The following is a 21181-nucleotide window of genomic DNA, read 5'->3' on the forward strand; positions in this document are numbered from 1 at the left end:
AAAATGGACATCTCATAACTAGTAATATTTGGATTGGTTAAAAACTTTGTCCTCTTACAATAATTGTGTCTTTGATTTTTTCCAAGAAGTCATATGGTATGTAGTTCAGCTTTCTTTATCAATATATATATTCCCAACTTTGGAATTCCCAATGTGAACAGAAAAGCTCTACTTAATTTTGTTTTAATACATCGATATCCTTTTGCACTAAGGAAATGAGAAGTTTGACTAAGTTACACAATGGATAACCTAATTTGGTATTGAATTCGCCATCTATGAGATACCAACCTAAGACCTCTCACTTCCAAATGAAGAGGAATATCACCAGACTGTAGTACTGAGTGACAAAAACTCTACTTAATTAGGTAAAATGAATGATATGTCAAAACCAATAAATTAAAATAAAGAGCAAATGCATCCAAAATACCACAATGGAAACTACACCCACCCGGATCAGGATCCTCTCTTGAGCAAAGGGTGATGATCATCTTGATCAAGTTCATTGGATCGTTGAAACTTTATCCAACGGCTACAATTATTATAATTTTTAGAGGAGCTCTCTGTTTGTAACCGTTGGATAAAATTTCAACGGCCGGATGAGTTTGGTCAAAAGGATCCTCATCCTTTGCTCAGGAGAGGATCCTAATCCTACCTACCCTAACGCAACCAAATTAGACAAAATTTTGAGTGTCGTGGATTGTATACACTTTAATAGAAAGTTAATTCTCTCTAAATTAACAAGGGATAAAAAAAAGTTTCTATTTTTTTAATTTAACAGTATATTTACGCTAAGAAATGAGGAGCTTGAGTAAACTACACAATAAACAAGTCATAATAATTTAGAACTGAAGTCGGCAGAAATAAAAAATCAAACATAAAAACTCTCACTTACAAATGAAAATAAAAATCATTAAATCGCATAAACATGGTCTTAATTTTGTTTACAGGAGTCAACATATTTGACAAAATAAAACATATAAAAAACGAATTACTTTGGTCATACGGCAAAACAGCTGACAAGTAAGTATAGCATCCATTAATTCTAGTAATTTGTAATTAGATTCTGGTTACAAAATCCACTTCCCTACCAACAACAATCTAAAAAAATAATCAAAAAACAAGGGTGACTTGTATTTGATTTCATCTCTGTCCTTTCTTACCAAGTATTTCTGGTGTTTTTTTTTTTCAGAAAGATTGTAATCTCAGTCTTTGGTGTTCTTCTTTGGCTCGGCCTGCTGCAATAGATGCGTTCTCTCCAGCCTTGATTCAGCCCTTTTTTCTGCTTCAGTTTCTCATTGAAACTTCTACGACTCTCTTTCCAGCCACCACATTCTTCAAGTTTCCCGGCGACACTCGCCGGATTATTGGCCGGAATCTCACCGGAAAATCAAAGAGCAACGCAAAGTGAGTGTTGGGCTTGTCGAGATTGGTCATAAAGTTGCATTCTTTGAACTCTTTTTGGAGATTTACTGTTTTTCCTGTCTGGGTTTTGATTGGTGAAGCTTTTCAACAATGGCGGAAGCTTCATAGCCGTACGAGGGGGAAAGTGTGTTTTTTGGGGTGGTTCCAGGGAAAATCTGAGTGTTGGGTTTTGATTATTTTAGTGCCGGACTTCACCAGAACCAAGAAAGATTTAATCTTTTTTTATTCTTTCGAGGTGGTTTCGGATATGTCAATAACTACTCTAGCATCCATTGACATTCATCTGTGAAATATTTTATGCTGAATTGCAACAAGTTTGGTGCTTGAATGGTTGAATGGTTGACTGGTTGAATGGTTAAATGATCGGTTGAAAAATTGAATGAGTTTTTTAGATAGTTAAAATGTGCAAAGCTGAGGACTTTGAGAAGTTTAATTACAGAGAAGCAATGAAGGTGGGATTTAAGTTGATGGGGAGAGTTAAAAGGTTGAAGAGCTCAATGTTGAAGATGAACTCATGGCTGCTGATCATCCGGGCGATCGTTACAGCGTTGGTGTGGGCGTCGGCGGTGCAGCTGGTTGGGATTTGGCTGATTAAGGGGCCTAGTTTGTTCAATGTTTGGCGTCCTTGCACTCAGTTGGAATTGCCTGTTCATGCTGCTGAATTGGCTAACAAGCTTCCAATGCCAATTGTTCTCCCACCAAAGAGTATGTTTTGATCTTGTCTGATGAAAAATCTAGATCGATTTCGTGTTTAATATTTTGCACACCCTCGTTTATTTCTCCTTTGGTTTATTCAATCGAAAGAATGGAAATAAACAAGGTATGCAGGGGCAGGCGAGAAAAATTGTGCACGGAAATCGTTTCTCCTTAGAGAACTGATGTTTGAGGGAGTACATTGAATTTTCATTCTTCATTCTAATCAGTTGCTTGCATGCTAAATTGTTTGGATGAATAAAAGTTGTGATTTACTGGTGCTGTTTGTTTCAGGGGTCTACAAAAACAATGGCTATCTCATGGTTTCTTGCAATGGAGGATTGAATCAAATGCGAGCGGCAGTGAGTTGCTAGCTACCTACTTCATCACAATTCTGAACATTCTTTCCTTTGGTTTTGATGTTTTATCGCGGTTCTGTCTCCCACCACCATGTTATTTTGCTCATTGTTCGATTTCCTGCAGATCTGTGATATGGTTGCAGTTGCCAGATACTTGAACGTCACACTTATAGTTCCCGAGCTAGATAAAAACTCCTTTTGGGCTGCAAGGTAGGTCAATTTGTGTTCGAGTAAAATTACAAGGAATCCATAATCTCATTGTAAACCCTTTTATATGAATAAGGAAAATCTGAATGTCCCCTTGTGTTGGCACTTGGCAGTGAGTTTCAGGACATTTTTGATGTTGATCATTTCATTACATCCTTGAGAGACGAGGTTCGGATATTAAGGAAATTGCCACCGAAGCTCAGCAAAAGAGCTGTATACTCAATGCCGCCGGTTAGTTGGTCTAACATGTCCTACTTCCTTCATCAGGTTGGTTAGAGTCCGAGCATCATTCTGTTTCCTTTTTGGTTTATGATCATTCTAAGCAGTTGAACTAACTTCTAGAGGTGTTTTCCAACAGATCCTGCCTCTGGTGCAGAAGTATAAAGTAGTACATTTGAATAAAACTGATGCTCGAGTAGCTAACAATGGGCTACCTCTTGAGTTCCAGAAGCTGCGCTGCCGAGTTAATTTCCATGCTCTGAGATTCACTTCCCAGATAGAGGAAATCGGTAGAAAGCTTCTCAGGATTTTGAGAGAAAAGGGCCCTTTTCTGGCTCTTCATCTCCGATATGAAATGGATATGTTGGCATTCTCTGGCTGCAGTCATGGTTGCAGCAATGATGAGGAGGAAGAACTCACCAAAATGCGGTAAATCCTCTTTCCATTTTTAATCTTTTTGTGCATCAATCATTACTAGTTTTTCGATTATTAACCTCTTTTAATTATGGAAATTGTTAGATATGCTAACCCCTTGTGGAAGACCAAAGACATAAATTCAGAAACAAAAAGGCTAGAAGGCTTGTGCCCCCTAACACCAGAGGAAACTGCTCTGGTGTTGGTTGCACTTGGGATTGATCACAACGTCCAGATTTATATCGCCTCTGGAGAAATGTATGGCGGAAACAGAAGGATGCAAGGTTTAAAAGCTGCTTTTCCGAATTTGGTAAGTAGAAGGAAGAAGAAGAAGCAACCTATTCAACAATTATACATCATAGGACTGCCATAACAGTTTCTTGAACTTTGGTGCAACAGGTCAGAAAAGAGACGCTGCTGGAGCCTTCGGATTTGAGGTTTTTCCCAAACCACTCTTCCCAAATGGCAGCGTTGGACTATCTAGTCTCCTTAGAGAGTGACATATTTATTCCTACGTACGATGGAAACATGGCTAAAGTTGTTGAAGGCCAACGCAGGTAAATACATGTTCAATCCCCATCTCCATAGATTACTATAGTTCAGAACATCATCTAACCTTTTAACTTTTTAGCAAGATAAGATCTGTTAATTTCAAATGATGTTTTGGTCCGAGATATAAGTTTCTCCTTGGCTTTTTTTCATGCTTCAGATTCTTGGGTTTCAAAAGGACAGTTTTATTAGACAGAAGGCTACTGATTGGATTAATAGAACAATTCAGCACTGGCTCATTGAGCTGGGATGAGTTCTCTTACATTGTGAAGGAAGCTCACGCCAATCGGATGGGGAGCCCAAAGAAGCGAGTTCCGATCCCAGATAAACCAAAGGAGGAAGATTACTTCTACTCAAATCCACATGAATGTTTGCAGCTGTTAGATGAACCCTTGAGAACCACAGGATCTTAGCATGACAAAGAGATTGTTTTTTTCCCCTTCAAAATTATCTACATTTTGTACCATTGAGAATTTTTCACAGGCAGTAGTTTAATGTACATAGAATTGGGTTGGGGGGTTTCGATCTTGGTGCCACTGCTTCGGGGGAAGGATTTAGGACGTCACGCTGCGTTCTAGAGGTGCATGTAAGTCTCTCCCTCGGCTTCGGATACTCTTGATCAAAAAGCATTTGGAAAAATTTATAGAGTTTTCATTAATGAATCAAGGTTTTATGGAGAGAATACCAAATAAGATCATTGTGATTAAATAAGGGGCAATGTAGTTCACTTCCCTCAAAATCTCTCATGTACTTGTGCAAGCATATTTTTTTGCAACAAGATATTCACACCTACCTCTCTCTCTCTCTCTCTCTCTCTCTCTCTCTCTCTTAAAATGACTCTAGTATTGGTGAACTAATCCATGGTCATATCATCTGAATGGAATTGAGATTCTCTTCGAATTTCTGTATTCGAAGCCGACAGACCTAAAAATTTGGATCATTTATTTTAAATCATGCGATCTTCATTAGTTTATTCACTGATTCATTTTACACAAACTAATAGTCTGAATCTATCTTTCTCTTTCTTCAACTATTCAAATCTCTGAATCCTTGGACACTAAATACTAAAAATCCGGAAAGAATGTCGACGATGCTGATTCCATAAGAAAATAATTAACAAAAACTTCGATTACTTTTGTGGATAAAATACAAAAAGTGAACTTGATGAACTAGGCATGCGTAAGCTATTGAGATTGGTGGGGCCAAAAGCATCCAATGCTGACAGCAACATGACATCTGGAAAGCTGATGTTTCTAAGGTAATGATCCCCATCATTTCATATCCTTAGTCTGCACCAAACCTAGTGAGAATCTTCTTGAGATCCTCTTTATGAGAATTTTAAGAATTTTTAAATCGTGTTTGTTTATCGTACGATAAAAAATTATTTTAAATATTTTTATTTAAAATTAAATATAAATAGTATCTAACGAAAAATGACCGCACAATATACTCACAAAGAGAATCCCTAGAATCCTTACAAAAAGGATCCAAAGAGGATCCTGATTGTTTCATTGTTTAGTTTTTCGGTTATACCTAGGTTGCTTAGTTCCCATTAAAATAAAATATATGTATTATTTTAGAAGTTAGGGTACACCAACCCCATGCTTCAAGCATAATATTAAAGAAATCATGCCTCATAGAATGCGGCAAACTTTTAATAAAAATATTACTGTAACAGTATTTCAAATTATTATTATTATTTAAAATTGTGATACTGTATGATTGAATTACAGTCCTCAAAGATATGAGAGTGCTTAATTAACTTGAAATATTATCACAGGGCTTCTCAATGTAAGTTTTCTTTGAACAAATTGTTTTTAGAGTTTTAATGGTTGAATTCTTAGCTAAGAGTTTAACAGTTATGAAACTTAGTACATGTTATGAGCCAGTTCATTCTAGAATTTTTCTTCAGTGTGGTTTAGAGAGCGAGAGATACTATGTTAGTTGAAATGAGTGATCCAAGAAAACTTGGCGCCCTAAAATCCAATTTCGTAATATTGGATAATATGTAACAACTCCGTCTTAATAAATGAACTAAACAAGAAGATAACATAAAAAGGACCGAAAGCCGCTTCACTTTTGATGCATGGAACCATCCATCTGAAACTTCAAAAGTACCAACAAATGAATATCTCACACTTCTATCTAGGGAAAATCCATGCACAAAGGAGCACAAACCATCTACAATTGACCTTTAGCCTAGTTGTTCTGTTGCCCATGTAATTTCCAAACAAAATGTGACCTGCCCGAGAACCCCGTCACCCCAATAAAACCACGAAAACCAAATATAACACACTAGGAAAAGCTAGAAACTATCTAGCCTAGCCGTCTCTTGTTCTGAACCGCTTATGAGCCGGTTCAAATCCCCCATCACAGCTACTTACTTGAGCCTGTGTCATCATTTGATTGTTCATGGATCGGTTTGCACGTGCCTGAACAAACAAATATCAAGGGATAAGGGAAATATTGTGAATTCCTATTGGTAGCAGATGTAGAAACAATGGTGTTTAGCATGATGGTAGAGATTCTAAACGAACCTTCGAACTAGATGCTACAGATGTCAGCCCACTGTCAGCTCGATTCGCGACATCCATTTGAACAGAGATGCTGGCCAGGGACAAGTCCAGGCCAGCAGATTGCAGTGCCTGCGTCAGATTGTTCAAAACCCTGCTCAACACAAAACCTACCTCAGAAACCGTGGAATGATACTTTACAATAAAAACCCTTATTATGACAACTTCTTGTAACATGCCAATCGACTTTCAAGTCTCCGCTGGTAACACTTTCAAAGTTTTAACACAAAATATCAACCTAGAAGCATGCTTTCCATAGAAAACAATCAGGGAAATACAAGCACACATAATCAGTGCATGAATCAGTCAATGATGGCTATGTGGCATGGCTACTGTGTCAAAGATAATATAGCACAGGAAACAAGCTTGAAACATGGCTCGTCCTCCAAGAAGATAAACATGTTAATTAAAAAATTTGGTAGCTGGTGCAATAATGTTATCGAGAGATTTCTGGGAGCTCACCCTTGAGAGTAGACACTTGAGATGCTACCAGATCCACTATGTTCATCCTGTTTATTCAGTTTACCATCTGAAACGGTTGAAGATGTTATACCCGCCAACGATGGGAATTGGGGTTGAGAAGCCATGTTCCGAACATCAGTAATAGATTCCTGCAACGGCTGTGTTGGTACTCCGCTCCCAACAGAATCAAAGATGCTTTGTTGCTGCACATTAGGAACTGATTGAGTAGCTAGCCCGGCAATGTGATCCAGTGCTTTGTAAACAACAGTGGAACCCAAGTCAGATTCCACTGAGTTTTGAGCGTTGGGGAGCATTGCTGGTATGACAACCACATTATTCTCATGACCTGAACCATTGTTCATAACTTGAGACTGGTCTGCTAAATTTTCTCCAGACCTATTATGATTTTTCTGTGGCAAACAGACAAATGGGAGGTCACTAAGTTTCCGCAGGGCAGAATGCTATAATCAATACACTAGGCAATCTACATATATTTGGTAACACCATGACAGTTGCTAGCCATACTATTTCTTAAAGTCAGAAGTAACCTTCAATAATCCTAAATGAGCCCAAAAATATATAGAGTTGGAGTCATCTCCGGTACGGTCTTGTTCTCCAGTAGCAGTAAAAGAGCCTCTCTGCCTGGATTTGGGTGCATGTTGCAACTGTTTTGTGCAGGTGTCTATGTGGTGTTTGTCTCATGTACCATATACATGTTATGAAGTAAAGCACAACAGAATTTTATAGTTTTCCAATTTTGTTCTTTCACCCGTAATGTGAATTAAAGGGCATAAACTGCAGCTTCCGTCTACTAATTTGAAAATTACACAAATGAACTATTGCAAAAGATACAGTCCGACAGTGAATCCCGTGGCATAAAGGCAAGTTTCTATTGTCACTAGTTGGACATGCTTGTTAGCACATGCCAATCCAAAGTATGTCTAGTACATGTCCTCTACTGTTCAAAACAGGTCCTTTTCACTTTTTTCAGGCTCAAAGTAACACCTATAGAGATTGACAATGAAATACAAAAGTGATAAAGACGTATGACTCCAATACCATAGCACATGCAAGCAAACACTACCTCACACACAGAAACAGATATCGAGCATTAGAATTTTACCCATGGCACCAGTTTGGTTGGCTCGGGACTCCACCCTTGGTATGACCCCTCGTATAAATTTACCCTCTCCTGTAAAAATTGTACATACTCTATAACCTGCATATAGATACAGTAATATTTCAACATGATGCTCAACACATTCCACCAAAATAATAAGATAACGAGGATAAAACATTAAAAACACGATTGGAATGCATACCTCCAACAACAATGAAGCCTTATCTCTTTTCTGATCATTTTGGGGTATGATATCTCTCAACATCTGAAATCTGCCACAGAAATATATGTTGCCCAGGTGAGTGAAGAGTTTACACCCATGCTACTAGAACAAAAAGACCCGCATGGCACAAAACAGCAGCAAAAAAGGATAAAACTTTATACGACAACAAGAAGGGAGGGAAGACTACAATTGAAATTCAACACAAAATGCTTCCATTAGAAACAAACAAACAAACAAACAACCACTGGGTAATCGCTTCTCAAATTTGCTAACTTGCATGACCAATTCGCAAATTGAGTTTCGAATAGCCAAATAGGCTTGGAAATTGTTTGCCTACAAGGTATCAAACATTTTGAAGAATTTGGTAATCGTAAAGTTTCGATTTTTAAGAAGAAAAAAAATCACTTTAATTCAACAACTCATAATTTGAGAATAACATTCAGCAAAATATGTACTGTCAACTTTTCCAGTAGATACATTGTGACAATTGGCATTCGAATCAGAAATTTTTCAAGTTCAAGCAACACGGAAAATCGAATAATATAAAAGCAAAATCGACAAAGAACAATTAAAGGAGTGCTTGAATTAGAAAGGGTAAAGCTTTGAGCTTGAAGAGCTTGCCTCTCATTAATCTTGCTCCTCCGGCGCTGCTCGGTTTCGGAATGTTTGGACCGGTTCTTCTCCCTGCCTTGCCCTTCTACCTTCACTGCCAATTCCCCTATCAATTCCTCATGAGCTTCACTTGCATACCAATTTATTATTTTTCAAAAAAATAAAATTCTTTATTTCTTCAAAATAATATAAAATAAAAACCAACAGTCACAACTCATAGCTCACAGAGGGGAGAGAGAGACCTCCATGAGACACTTCATCGTCGTCTTCAAATTCATCGTGGTTGCCCGTTGAAGCTTTCGCCATCTACGACAGCCTAAATTACATAAATTTCTCTCCGAAATTAAATATAAATACACAAAAAAAAATGATGACAATATTACAGAGAGAGAGATTACTGAGGAGCTCGGGGAGGAAGGCGCGGTGTGAGGGTGAGGGGTGGCGATGGTGGCGGCGGAAATGCGGAGGTCCGGGACCAATATGGGGGCCCGAATTGGGTCCGACGGAGCTGGAAATACTGGAAAAAGAGTGGTTTTGGTGGAGCTTTTTGTGCTGATGCGTTGTCGTTTTGGAGTTTTGTATTTGAGCCAACGGTTACAGTGAGACAACCATAGAAATTTGGAGCCCTAGGTGGCTACTCCTACTGTTTCTGTCGTTTTCCTAAATCATTAATAAATTATTATTAAATATTAAACATTAAGTCTTGATTTACACTGAGTATCACGGTCTGTAGGTATTCTTTTTCACTTGAACCTAAGAGATCATAGGTTCGAATTTCATAAATGACAAATTCAATATCATAGATCATAGGTTCGAATGTCATAAATGACAAATTCGAAATTATAGGTTCAAATCTCATAAATGACAAATTCGATATCAAATTAAGTTGTTCAAACATTAAATCTTGATTATTCACTCAATTAATCTTATTTTTTATTTCTTCAATTAATCTAAATTTATTAATTAATATTCTTCTGTAGTGCCCGCCACTATTTCTAACGTGACCCGCCACCGCGCCTAATTGGTGCATTTTTTCTTTGTTGTACGCCTAATTTGTTTTATTTTGTTTAGTATTAGGTTTGAATCTCGTAAATGACAAAGTCGATATCAAATTAGGCGGTTTATTATGTGGTTTAACCGAACTCTCCCTCCCCTTAGTATAAAAATATTAATGTACTCAAAAAAAAATTTTAAATCTTGATTATTCTCTCGATTAATCTTATTTTTTTATTTTTTTTCTTCAATTAATCTTAATTTATTAATTACTATTATTCTGTAGTGCCCGCCACTATTTCTAACGTGACCCGCCGCGCCTAATTGGTGCATTTTTTCTTTGTTGGACGCCTAATTTGTTTTATTTTGCCCACTTGATTATCATATTAATATTATAAAATATTATGTAAAAAAAAATAAGATGATAAAAAGTACATTGAAAGTTACATTTTTGAGTGAGTTTCCTTAATATTTATCTTCCAATTTACGATAAAGAGATTTGAATTTGTGTGCAAGAATGCAATAAAATATACGCATTATTCTGGTAAACTGGCGTATCCTGTAACTTTAACCTGACACTGTCCAAGACTTCTGATGGTCATCATAGTTAAGCACGTGATCTGTTTTTTTTTAACAATAGTGACATAGGGGAACGAGAGGGGAAAATGACTCTTCGAGTATATGAGTTAGAGTAAATGCTCTAACTAACTGAGTTACAAATTATTTGCAATACATGATTTGCTTTTATATAAATACAAGGTTGATTATTTGATATAATATTTTACATTAATTATATTCTTGCTACATCAATAGTGTGATAGTTGATGTAAGTCATGTGGCTTATTACATATCTTACATAATTTCTCCATCATTGGATTGTAACAATGGAAAATAATAATGGCACACCCTTTTCCTCTCCTTCCACTTGTTGATACACCAAACACTTTGATTTCCGGCCAGATGTTTCCATTTAATTTATTCAATTCGATGACAAAAAATGAAGAGAGATGTGTAAGAGGAGAAAAAGAGCGTGTTGTTATCATTTTCCACAACAATTAACTTCTAGGAGATCTCAAGGGCTTCAAGTCAAAGAGAGCCATAGTACTCTTCTTCCTTGGCTATGCTTGGAACAAGTTGAGACTCATGGTATGAGCCGTTGGTATGCCGTAAGTTCAAGTCCAAACTAGCCAATTGTTACTTTATTTGAGAAGTGCTTAGCAGCGGCTAGATTCCACGCCTCCGGTCCATCCTCCGGCCTTCCACTCCTTGAACGCTTCGTCTCTCCGTGGAAGCAACCGGACAACGACGTCAACAAGGACATGAACCAACTCGCCATGTTCTTACTCATGGTTTTGATCTTAACTTGGAAGGCAAGGAACTGATGAGGTTGTGTTTCTCCTGGTTTTGTTGCTGCTACTTGGACTTCTGTCTTTGCTTTATATAGAGCTTCTTTTTCTTGGAGCTCAAGTTTTTACTTGTTGAAAAATCAAATAGTATAGGCCATGGCATGGGGTTTTTTACTTTTCCTGTTGACACTTTGTTGACCAAAGTCTCCCATAATTTAGCAGCAAGTTTCTTGGAAGCCAAAGGTTTTCTTGAGAGGCAAACAAAGATTAACCAACATGAACTTCAAAACCTAATTATGCATCTTTCTAAGGCCCCACATAACTTCGACTAAGAAAAGAAATCTAACCAATACTTGAACGAGGAAAAACTTGAGTAGGGCATTCAGAGCACGTTGATGATGTCAACAGTTGGGAAATTTCTGGCAAAAATCTAAGAACTTTTTTGGTATTCTACTTGAATTCAATTTTTAAACTCAAAAACAATTTTCAAGTTTTAGGCCTTAAAAACTTGTTTGGTATGATTATTTAAAAAAACAGAACTCAAGATTAACTCAAAAATATAGTCTATTATCTAAAAACACAAAGTGAGTTTTTAGAATTTTTAAACTTAAACTCACTCGTTTCTTTTCTCTTACTCCTCTCATCTCACTTCAAATCTCTCTCTTTGTTATTCTTTCTCTCACCCATCTCTTTCTTCTTCTTTTTTTACCTTTTTCGTCTCTCCTCCAATCTGCTCTCTTCATTCTCTCAGTTCTTTTTCTCACTCCTCTTCCCCTCTGTCTCCTTCCATCCTCTCACTTTTTTCTCTTTCCTCCAATCATCTCTTACTTTATTTCCTCATCTATCCCCTTTCTCTCTCAAACCCCATTTTTTTGGATCTTTTTGTCCAGTTTAAGTTGTAAGATTTAGAATTTTCAAATCGCATACCAAACAAGTTTTTGAGTCTTAAAGAAAATTGTTTTCAAGAAAAATTCTTAAGAAATGTTTCGAGAAATTATAAAAAAAATTTAAATAAGATACCAAACAAGCCCTAAGGTTTTATGTATTTTAATCACATTTGATTATATCGTGGTGCCCCTATGAAGCTTTTGACATCTCCTATTGCCTAAATTACATAAAATTCTCCCAAAATTAAATAAATAAACAAAAAAAAAATGAAGACAATTTTACAGAGAGAGTACTGAGGAGCTCGAGGAGGAGGGCGCGGTGAGAGGTGGCGGTGGAAATGCGGAGGTCCAGGGCCAAGATGGGTGCCCGAAATAGGTCCGTCGGAGCTGGAAGTAGCGGAAAAAGGGTCTGGTGTTGAGAGCTTTTTGTGCTGATTTGTTTTCGTTTTGGAGTTTTGTTTTTGCGACAATGGTTATAGTAGGACAAACAACCATAGACCCTTGGAGCCCTAGGTCGCGACTCTTACCGTTTCAGTTTTTGATATTTTACTAAAGAAAATAGGGTGGACTTAAACTCATAATATACTAGTATTAATATGATTCAAATTCGTCTTTGCTGAGAATCGAACCTAAGACATCTTACTTGCCGTCATACTAAGTGGGACTCTTACTGTTTATGTCGATTCCTAAATCATTATTTTTTTTAAGAATTAATTATTAAGTAAATTAAACATTTAATCTTGATTATTCTCACAATTAATCTTAATTTAATTAATATTAGAGTTTTTGTCATAAATGGTCTTGAAATTGACACACATCAGTACAATGCAGTTGCGGACAAATTAGCCAATTTAGGGCTTTCTCGTCTTCACTTGGTTGACGTACCGCTCCTCCTATAGAGATTCTTCATTTTCTGCAATCAAATTTCTTGGACATGCTGGCCTATAGGTTTGTCTCCCCTTCTTGATATGTGAGTTTCATTATTAATTAATCTTTTGGATTTTCATTTTTTGTTTTGCAGCTTGTCTTGCAAGTTTTTACCTCTTAGGTTTTATATTAGAGGGGTTCGCTCCTACATCCACCCCTCTTTTTCTTGTATTTTCTTTTTCAAGATTGGTACAGTGTATGTCCCCCCATTTTCTTGTATTTCTTTTTCAAGAGGGTTAAGGTGTTAGGTGTACGTCCCTCCCCTTTTCTTGTATTTTTGTTTTTCTTGCTTTATAAGGAGTAAAGTTTATGTCCCTTTAGACTAGGTGTAACTTGTTTTTTCTATATCAATAAATTTCCAAAAAAAAAAAAAAAAAACCTTGACATTGTCCAAGATTTCTGATGGTCATCATAGTTAAGCATGTGGCTTTTTTTTTCTTTTTTCTTTTTTTTTTCTAATGATACAAGTGATGTAGGGGAGGGGAGTAGAAAAATGACTTTTTGAGTATATGAGCCAAAGTAAATTCTCTTAATCAACTGTGTTACAAGTTCCTTACAATATGTTGTTTGTTTTTATATAAATACAAGGTTGATCATTTGATATAATATTTTACATCAATTATTACATATCTTACATAATGCCTCCACCATTGGATTATAGCAATGGAAAATAATAATCGCACACCATTTTCCTCTCCTTCCACACTAGTTGATGCACAAAATTGACACTTTGGTTTCCAGCGAGGAGTTTTCATTAAATTTCTTCGCTTCAATAACCAAACATGAAAATAGGTGTGTAAGAGGAGAAAAAGAGCGTATCGTTGTCATTTCCCACTACAATTAACTTATAGAAGATCTCATAGGCTTCAAGTCAAAGAGATCCTTAGTACCCTTCTTCCTTGGCTGTCTGGAACAAGTTGAGACTCATATGATATGAGCCGTTGGTATGCCATAAGTTCAAGTCCAAACTAGCCAATTGTTACTTTATTTGAGAAGTGCTTAGCAGCAGCGGCTACATTCCCCGCCTCCGGTCCATCCTCCGGCCTTCCGCTACTCGAAAGCTTCATCTCTCTGTGGAAGCAACGGGAAAACGACCTCAACAAGGACATGAACCAACTCGCCTTGTTCTTACTCATGGTTTTGATCTTAACTTGGCTTTAAAGGAGGCTTTCAAACAAAGAAGGCAGGAACTGATGGGGTTGTGTTTCTCCTGGTTTTGTTGCTGCTACTTGGACTTCTATCTTTGCTTTATATATAAATTCTTTTTCTTGGAGCTCAAGTTGTGACCGATGTCTCCCATAATTTCTCGGCAAGTTCCAGGAACCCAAAGATTTTCTTGAGAGGCAAACAAAGATTAACCAACAGAACTTCAAAACCCATTTATGTATCTTTCTAAGGCCCCACATCAACTTTGACCAAGAAAAAAAAAATTGACCAATACTTGAACAAGGAGAAAAACTCGTGTGGGAGCATTCAAAGCACGCCAATGACGTCAGCAGTAGAGAAATTCTCGCAAAAACATGATCTTATGTATTCTAGTCTCACTCGACCCCAAGTTGATTCCACCTGATGTGAGAGTTGTCTTAATCTCGAATGAGTACGGTAGGTAGTGGTGCACACTTTATGACGAAGATATGCAAAGAATTAATTCAATCGCCCAAGACTGACAAAGACATTTACCCTTCTGCTCGACATACTTCAATACTTGTATCAGTTTGAAGCAGAGTAAAAAATCTTTTGGAAAAATTAGAGGTTTCCTGAAAGAGATCATCTAAAGCTATACTTTCATGGAGAACATATCAGCTTACATCAAAATTGGCTGTGGGGTTAAATAATGACTTTATTTTACCTAAAAGGGTTCAAAGATGGACAAATTAACACGTGGTCATTCCTGTTCTTTAACCACGGTTAGGAAGCTTGCATTCCGTTTTGAAACTGGCATCGAAGATGATTCCAAACTTGCTTGGATCATACTAATGAAGCTATCTTTTTATGTACAGAACTGCCGGCAATTGATGCCACTCAATCGGCCTCACTACCGTTCTCCACCCTCAAGCTCTTCTTGATCCTCCAACTGAGTTTCTTCTTTGTTGCTTATGTCTCCATTACCACCATCATGATCTCCATTATTTTTCCGGAAGAACAATCCCGATGAGGTGGAGTCGTCTTCATCTATAGTTTCTTCATTTTCCTTGTCTTTTGACTGCAATGTCAAATCATTCTCCATCCAAGCAGGGCAATAGTGCACAACTCCAAGAGCGGAAAGAACTTGAGAATGACTAGGAGTTGAAGCATGAGGTGATGACGTGGCATTAATTGATTTTCCAGCAGGATCGTGCCTTAAGCAAGAACATTCCGGGACTGGATGAGAAATAAAAGACAGCGGTTTTGATCTTGCTGAAGCTTCTATTAATCCATCAACTAATCTCTTCCTCAAATGCTTGCGTACTGACATCAGCCAAGTATGGTTTGCATGGTATAGATGGTCATGAATTTCATGTAAAAGCTTGGCGACTTCTTTTCTGCATTCAGAAAAACACAAGAAAGAATTTTTAAGAAAACACAGACAATCGTCATCATCAAGGGAGCAACTGAATGTAGCAATTCCTCGCACACCTATGTCCAGATAAAAGTACGTACCTGTCTGGTCTATATGTCTTTGATTCAGCTGATTGATAGAGTCGGTGTCCCATTACCAAGCTCGCAAAATTTGGGTGTCCCTTACCATCAATATCGAATCCAGGGATAAACACATCAGCTTCAACGCATATCACATAATCAATTGCTTCCCACAGAAGTTTATGAGCATTGGTCCTTAATTCGATAACTGTACTATCAGGCTCGTTATCACTCTCAGCTACCCAACCCCACCAACCTTCAATGTTATAGGATTTGGGCCTGGCTGGGGGTGGTGGAAGTGGGCGAGGGCGTGGGCCTGCATTTTTCCATGCTTCCATTTTCATCTCTTCCTTAATCATTGGTGGACTCCTGGGATTGCGATCAACAAGGTTAGTTTCGCGACCATACATCCTACCAAGCTCCCACGGCATGCTGAGGGAAGTCCTATCAACGACATTTTCAAACATTGCACGAAGCGGGATCAATGTCCTTTGGCCACCAAAGATTTCTCCCCCTGAGACATATATTATTGTGTCCCACAAGTACCCATATGCACGAAGAATAATACCAATCTGTAGCAATCCAAGGAATATACACAAAAGGTTCAATAAGAGGTCATTTCTTATTAAAGGGTGTAGACAATATTTTTCTTGAGATAATTCTGTGCTAAATAGAATTGCAGTGTATATTAGAACTAACTTTGTAATATTCACTCCATCGTTAGGGTGCTGTTCTGATTATGATCATTAATTTTGTTTTGTAGCCACATCGTATCTTACCTCTTCCGGCATCAGTGGGCAAGAACCTTTAAGGCGCTGTTCTGCGGAATTCACAGAAAGCTTTCCCTTGACAATTCCACGTTTTAGCATCCATTGTCTTTTGTGCTGAATGAGTTCAGTGTGTACATCCTTGGGAAGACAAACACATGCAAATTAAAGGCTATGAAAGAGTTCCAAAAATTAATTCATCATGCAATCGAGGGTCAAATGCCATGAAAGGTTCAAAGCAAATACCTGGAAGAGTTCAGCACAACCATGAAATGCCAAAGCCTCCCGGGTCATTCCAGGGTCAAATGCAATGAATGGCTGTCCAGGAGCCTTTAATCTAAAGAGATAGTAAATATATGTTAAAAGCCTTGGTGATGAGAAAAAATTAGATACCACATACTTGGAGAGAGAGAGAGAGAGAGAGAGAGAGAGAGTGAGTGAATGGGGGCTGGTAAATGACCTTTGTAAAATTTTGGTGGCAAGTTCCTGGACCTCCTGCCGGAACCTAAGAGCATGAAAAGCAACCCTACATCTCAGCCTCTGATATCCTTCAAGATCGGGTGGCAGGATAGCCTGTATTCCATCCAAACGAGGTAGTAATTATTGTATCATCAAACCAAGAAATACAATTTTCAGTTCCACAAACCCAAGTTATGAGTACACTGCAATAAAGAGAGCAGACACTGTTACCTGCAAGCATCCACCGTCAGACACAACTAGTTCAACTACTAAATGCTTCTTCAAAACTGGAAGAACATGGTTCTTATAGTAATACGGAGAAGCAGAGTAAGGCACTTTAAACACCGGAATGTTCTTTTTTCTCCTTTGCCCCTTGAGATTTTTGGGAAGCGTCTTCACAACTTTGACGTCTTTTGACAAGGCTGCCATGAATTGGTCCTCGTTGTAGAGATAGGCAAAACTCTTAAACTGAGAGCTACATAAAAACATAAGACGCAAACAATAAGTACGACTACATCAACTTTAGGTCATGAACAAACCAAACCGATCCAAAAAGCCAAACCTGATGCCCTTGCTGCTCGTGGTTGATTGGATCTCAGGAATCACTAACGTTGCATTAAGAAACCGAGAAACCACAACCACATCACATATCTGAAAAATCAATAAAATGCTGCAGCTGTAAACTTATAAGACAATTGAATACAATGAAAGGCTATTCATACATGACAGATGACACCCTTACCGAATTCCTGATCTCATGAAATCCGCCTTGTATCCTGACAAAGATAAACCCGTTGGTGTCTGAACCGGGATCTGTGACACAAACACATTTCACTTTAGAATGATTCAATGTTTGTTCACATAGATAATTAAACATCCTTTCAAGGTTTCAACATTCAAATTTTAGACATAAAGCATATCCTCCTGGGCCGTAGTAATCACGATTATAATAACAATGATCAATCTAATCCGAGGACCCCACTGGTTGTGTTAAACCTACAATCCGACATAAAGTAAGAGTGTAAACTTTCTTTTTCTTAGGAGAAAGAAAGCGTTATCATCAACCTTTTGGTAACATTGATTCTGCAGAGAAAATCCTTAAACCGAAATAACCGTCTAACAAAAGCCTCCAGAAAGCATTAAACCAATACAGAAATCACTATAGCAAGATGAAAAGTAGGCTAACCGGCATAATGTCCTCTGGGATTTGCATTCGGTTGCAAAGATTCAAGATGCCGAACCGGACCCCATAGCCTTCTATACATTGGGCTCTGCACTCCAAAGTAGAAGGATAAGTGAAGCTGATTTCGGAAAACCAACAAAATTGATACGGAAAAACATAATTGATATAAAAACAAAAAAAAAGGGATCCACACTAAATTCACAAACTCAAACGAAAGCGATATCAGAAAACCAACAAAATCGATTCCTATATATCCTGCCTGAATTTTCCAAAATACCAAAGAAAAATTCCCCAAAAAATCAATGTCACCAAAGCAACACTGATCGCCACTTTTAGAGCAAGAACAAGACTTTCCCAGAAGAAAACAACGAAACTATCAAAACCCAGAAACAGAAACACACTCAGGAGTCAAGCTCCACAAAAACATGAGAGAGAAAGAGAGAGGAGAGAGAGAGCATTTAAGCAGAGCAGATGAAACTTGAGAAAGATGAGATCTTTGATGGAGGGTAAGTGAAATTTACATTCTTGGAAAAATTCAAGCTTTCACCAATGGCTCTTCTGGGGAAGATTGTGATGGAGGAGTGGAACTCTGAAGCAGCAGCCCCTTCTGTGAATCTGGCCAGCAGAAAGTGCACAAAGAGAGAGATAGCTGAGAGAAACAGTCCAACCAGTCCAACCCATTTCATCTTCGACTTCAGAACCATCTTCCCCTCCCCTTTCATTGAAACCCCACTTCAGGATCGGAACCTCCAACTCCAACCAGATTTTACAGAAGCAGAGGAGAGAGAGAGAGAGAGAGAGAGAGAGAGAGAGAGAAGGGGTTTTGTTTGAGCAGAAGGAAAAGTCACAGAGAGACGGGGAAGGGAGGCACGTGCGGCACGTATGTTGCTTGAATGTTTGAGTTGACTGAGAGAGACCAGACGCGGCATTTTATTACATTAAATATTTGATGTTTTTCATAAATCTCTGTCTAGTAATACCCCACTCTCGACTATAGCGCGTGTGTAACACCTCCGGACCCAATGGGAAAAGCAATGGAGAAGTGTTGGATACATCGGTGATGCTGTATGATTGGGAAGCAATGTGGGATGGAGTTGGAGTTTAGTCACGTGCGGTAAAGGTTGTATCTTTTTGTCATGAGGCTTGTGGGAGGTTTTGTAAGAGCAGCTCCAGCAGGAGCTCCAGCCCGAGGGACAAGCTGAGAAACAGGGCTTGAATGCCCAAGTGATGAAGCTCAACGTGTGCTGGTGAGCGAGCCTAAGCAGGCCCGAGGGAGAGGTCCGTGGATTCGTGCCGATCCGAGCGCTCAAAGGTAATTTGACATGGATTGACATGGCGTTGGGATGCTATCATTCTTTCGCTTTGGCTCTTTCTCTATCTTTTCTCACAGAGTTTTACATAAGGTTTTGGATTTAGGTTTTCTCTGAGGAACGGAGGAGAGCGAAAGAGGGGGTTGCGTGGAGAGATCTTATGTCGGCTAGCTTTGATTTGGTGGTGTTTGGGGCTCCGTCGAAGCTTTGGATTTTAACTGTTACTTGTTCTACCATCTGCTTTATGCTTCTATGCTTTTTCCGATAGAGATTCAACCCAATGATTTGACTTGTTTCGATGAATTTGACACCAAAAAGGTACATGGGTTTTTGGTTATTTTCTCTAAATCTTTGTTAAACCCTTGTGGGTTTTTCGATTATGGGTTGATTTTTTTAATTTTTTTTAAATTTAAATCTTACTAGTTGTTGTTGAAATTTGCAGGATTTGTTTGGATTGCAATATTTTGGGGCTTTTCATATAAAAAATAATAATATTTTATTGCCAATTACCAGGGCTATTCAGTGTAGGGGTGGAGATACAAAATGCGGTAACTGTTTATTAAGGGCAATTACTATTCACTGGGTGGATAGCATAGTTGATAGCCCTAGGGGGCCTCCACCACACTGGAAGTGTTCTAATAGGAGACGACTCCGCCATTTTTGTGACGTCTCGTGTTAATAAAACTAAAGATATGTAAAATAAATAACATAATATAATTTTTTATCATAAAATGTTAACCGTGACATAGTACTCGTATCATATGTAAGTCATTTTCTTGTAATAGTTGGTATTTGTGCGAGTATATGTGTGGATTATAAATCAAACGGTGTTTGTGAAAAGGAAAGAAAGGAGCTTTTGGGTGGAAGGATGAGGTGCGGTTTGAAGAGTAGGAACTATTTTGGGGTGGGGCAGAATCATTGGAAAGTAAATGCGGTTAGAAATTCTTGCTTGACTATGAAATTTCAATAGAGGAAGAAGAAACTGATGAAAATGCAGTGATGTCGACAAATGAAGAAATTTTTAAATGCAATAAAAAATACGGTTTTTTGTATCTATATTATTCGTCATGTAATAATAATATCTATAATCGATTACTCATCAAAATCTTTGAGTAGGACTGGCATGAAAGTGTGCAGATAATGCCATTACACGGGAATCTCGATTTTGACAATAGTGCTTGAGAATTCGGGGACTTAAAAGGATAAGATTTTATTCTTCTTTTCCTCTCCTTTCTATTTAAACGGCTCAAGATTCATTTTGTAAAAAGATAAAAAAAATAGAGAGAGAAAACAAAAATGTGAGGAGAAGAGAAAAAGTAAGGAGAAAAATCTCAAAACAAACAAAATACCTGTAGAAATGTATAATTACCCACAACCAAAGAAGTAATAAATGGTAGTTTTTTTTTAAAAAAAAAAGTAATAAATGGTTTTACTTTGGATAAATTTTTAGTTGTGAGGGGAATATAAATGGTACATCATATGTTTTTATATAAGTTGTGGAAAATTTTATTTTTTAAGTTATTAACTTTTTAACACACATATCTCATCATTTATATGGCGACACGTAATGTACTATTTATTGTAACGGTCATATTGAAAAATCTTTCTTTATTTTGAGATTCTAGATCTTTCTCGGGACCCACCGCTGTAAACACAACCGCCACGCGTCGGCAATCGCAAACTCTCATCCAGTCATCCTTCACTGCGATTGGCCGTCAGGGCGCGTAGTAATCACACACACGAGAATCACATCAGATCAACGTCAACATCAAACGAACCAGGCAACCCCACGTGGCGCAATCAGCGCGCGCATAGTGTCCCTGCCCGTACTTTAAAA

At 37.9% G+C, this 21181-nt stretch overlaps 3 protein-coding genes across 9 annotated transcripts; 1 reads left to right on the forward strand and 2 right to left on the reverse strand.

Annotated features, from left to right (window-relative positions):
• Positions 1 to 1041: 1041 nt before the first annotated feature.
• LOC137740089 (rhamnogalacturonan I rhamnosyltransferase 1-like) lies at positions 1042 to 4644 on the forward strand. Its single transcript, XM_068479889.1, has 8 exons — positions 1042 to 2127; positions 2410 to 2477; positions 2599 to 2684; positions 2795 to 2948; positions 3040 to 3329; positions 3420 to 3624; positions 3714 to 3871; positions 4024 to 4644. The coding sequence occupies exons 1-8, from the start codon at positions 1824 to 1826 to the stop codon at positions 4274 to 4276; spliced, it is 1518 nt and encodes a 505-aa protein (XP_068335990.1). The 5' UTR covers positions 1042 to 1823; the 3' UTR covers positions 4277 to 4644.
• Positions 4645 to 5922: 1278 nt separating this feature from the next.
• Positions 5923 to 9383, reverse strand: LOC137739967 (transcription factor BIM2-like). 6 transcript variants are annotated; one of them, XM_068479728.1, is made up of 8 exons: positions 9252 to 9383; positions 9096 to 9169; positions 8863 to 8947; positions 8221 to 8290; positions 8022 to 8117; positions 6899 to 7308; positions 6401 to 6530; positions 5923 to 6295 (listed from the first exon to the last, which is right to left on the reverse strand). In XM_068479728.1, exons 2-8 carry the CDS (start codon positions 9157 to 9159, stop codon positions 6185 to 6187), a joined length of 966 nt encoding a protein of 321 aa, XP_068335829.1. In that variant the 5' UTR covers positions 9160 to 9169; positions 9252 to 9383; the 3' UTR covers positions 5923 to 6184. The 6 variants fall into 6 exon arrangements, with proteins under 6 accessions (XP_068335829.1, XP_068335827.1, XP_068335825.1 ...); XM_068479726.1 differs by having other exon boundaries at positions 8863 to 8959; XM_068479724.1 differs by having other exon boundaries at positions 8863 to 8977.
• Positions 9384 to 13572: 4189 nt separating this feature from the next.
• Positions 13573 to 18834, reverse strand: LOC137739897 (O-fucosyltransferase 27-like). 2 transcript variants are annotated; one of them, XM_068479637.1, is made up of 10 exons: positions 18556 to 18834; positions 18038 to 18122; positions 17594 to 17664; positions 17414 to 17502; positions 17083 to 17326; positions 16853 to 16965; positions 16639 to 16729; positions 16405 to 16533; positions 15647 to 16197; positions 13574 to 15528 (listed from the first exon to the last, which is right to left on the reverse strand). In XM_068479637.1, the coding sequence occupies exons 1-10, from the start codon at positions 18754 to 18756 to the stop codon at positions 15042 to 15044; spliced, it is 2061 nt and encodes a 686-aa protein (XP_068335738.1). In that variant the 5' UTR covers positions 18757 to 18834; the 3' UTR covers positions 13574 to 15041. The 2 variants fall into 2 exon arrangements, with proteins under 2 accessions (XP_068335739.1, XP_068335738.1); XM_068479638.1 differs by lacking the exon at positions 18556 to 18834 and having other exon boundaries at positions 13573 to 15528; positions 17414 to 17521; positions 18038 to 18086.
• Between the last annotated feature and the right edge of the window lie 2347 nt (positions 18835 to 21181).

The sequence above is a fragment of the Pyrus communis genome, chromosome 7, assembly GCF_963583255.1.
Source record: "Pyrus communis chromosome 7, drPyrComm1.1, whole genome shotgun sequence".
In the NCBI taxonomy this organism is placed as follows: domain Eukaryota; kingdom Viridiplantae; phylum Streptophyta; class Magnoliopsida; order Rosales; family Rosaceae; genus Pyrus; species Pyrus communis.

Excerpts from the sequence above, each read along its gene's own strand:
- LOC137740089 (XM_068479889.1), top strand. The coding sequence starts at position 1,824 with ATGTGCAAAGCTGAGGACTTTGAGAAGTTTAATTACAGAGAAGCAATG. Across the intron at positions 3,330-3,419 it reads GAAGAACTCACCAAAATGCG|ATATGCTAACCCCTTGTGGA; the intron begins GTAAATCCTCTT and ends GGAAATTGTTAG. Across the intron at positions 3,625-3,713 it reads AAGCTGCTTTTCCGAATTTG|GTCAGAAAAGAGACGCTGCT; the intron begins GTAAGTAGAAGG and ends TTGGTGCAACAG.
- LOC137739897 (XM_068479637.1), bottom strand. The coding sequence starts at position 18,756 with ATGAAAGGGGAGGGGAAGATGGTTCTGAAGTCGAAGATGAAATGGGTT. Across the intron at positions 16,966-17,082 it reads CTGACGGTGGATGCTTGCAG|GCTATCCTGCCACCCGATCT; the intron begins GTAACAGTGTCT and ends GATGGAATACAG. Across the intron at positions 16,198-16,404 it reads GCCCACTGATGCCGGAAGAG|ATTGGTATTATTCTTCGTGC; the intron begins GTAAGATACGAT and ends GGATTGCTACAG.
- LOC137739967 (XM_068479724.1), bottom strand. The coding sequence starts at position 9,159 with ATGGCGAAAGCTTCAACGGGCAACCACGATGAATTTGAAGACGACGAT. Across the intron at positions 8,978-9,095 it reads CGATGAAGTGTCTCATGGAG|CTCATGAGGAATTGATAGGG; the intron begins GTCTCTCTCTCC and ends ATGCAAGTGAAG. Across the intron at positions 6,531-6,898 it reads TCAAGTGTCTACTCTCAAGG|GGTTTTGAACAATCTGACGC; the intron begins GTGAGCTCCCAG and ends TGTGTTGAGCAG.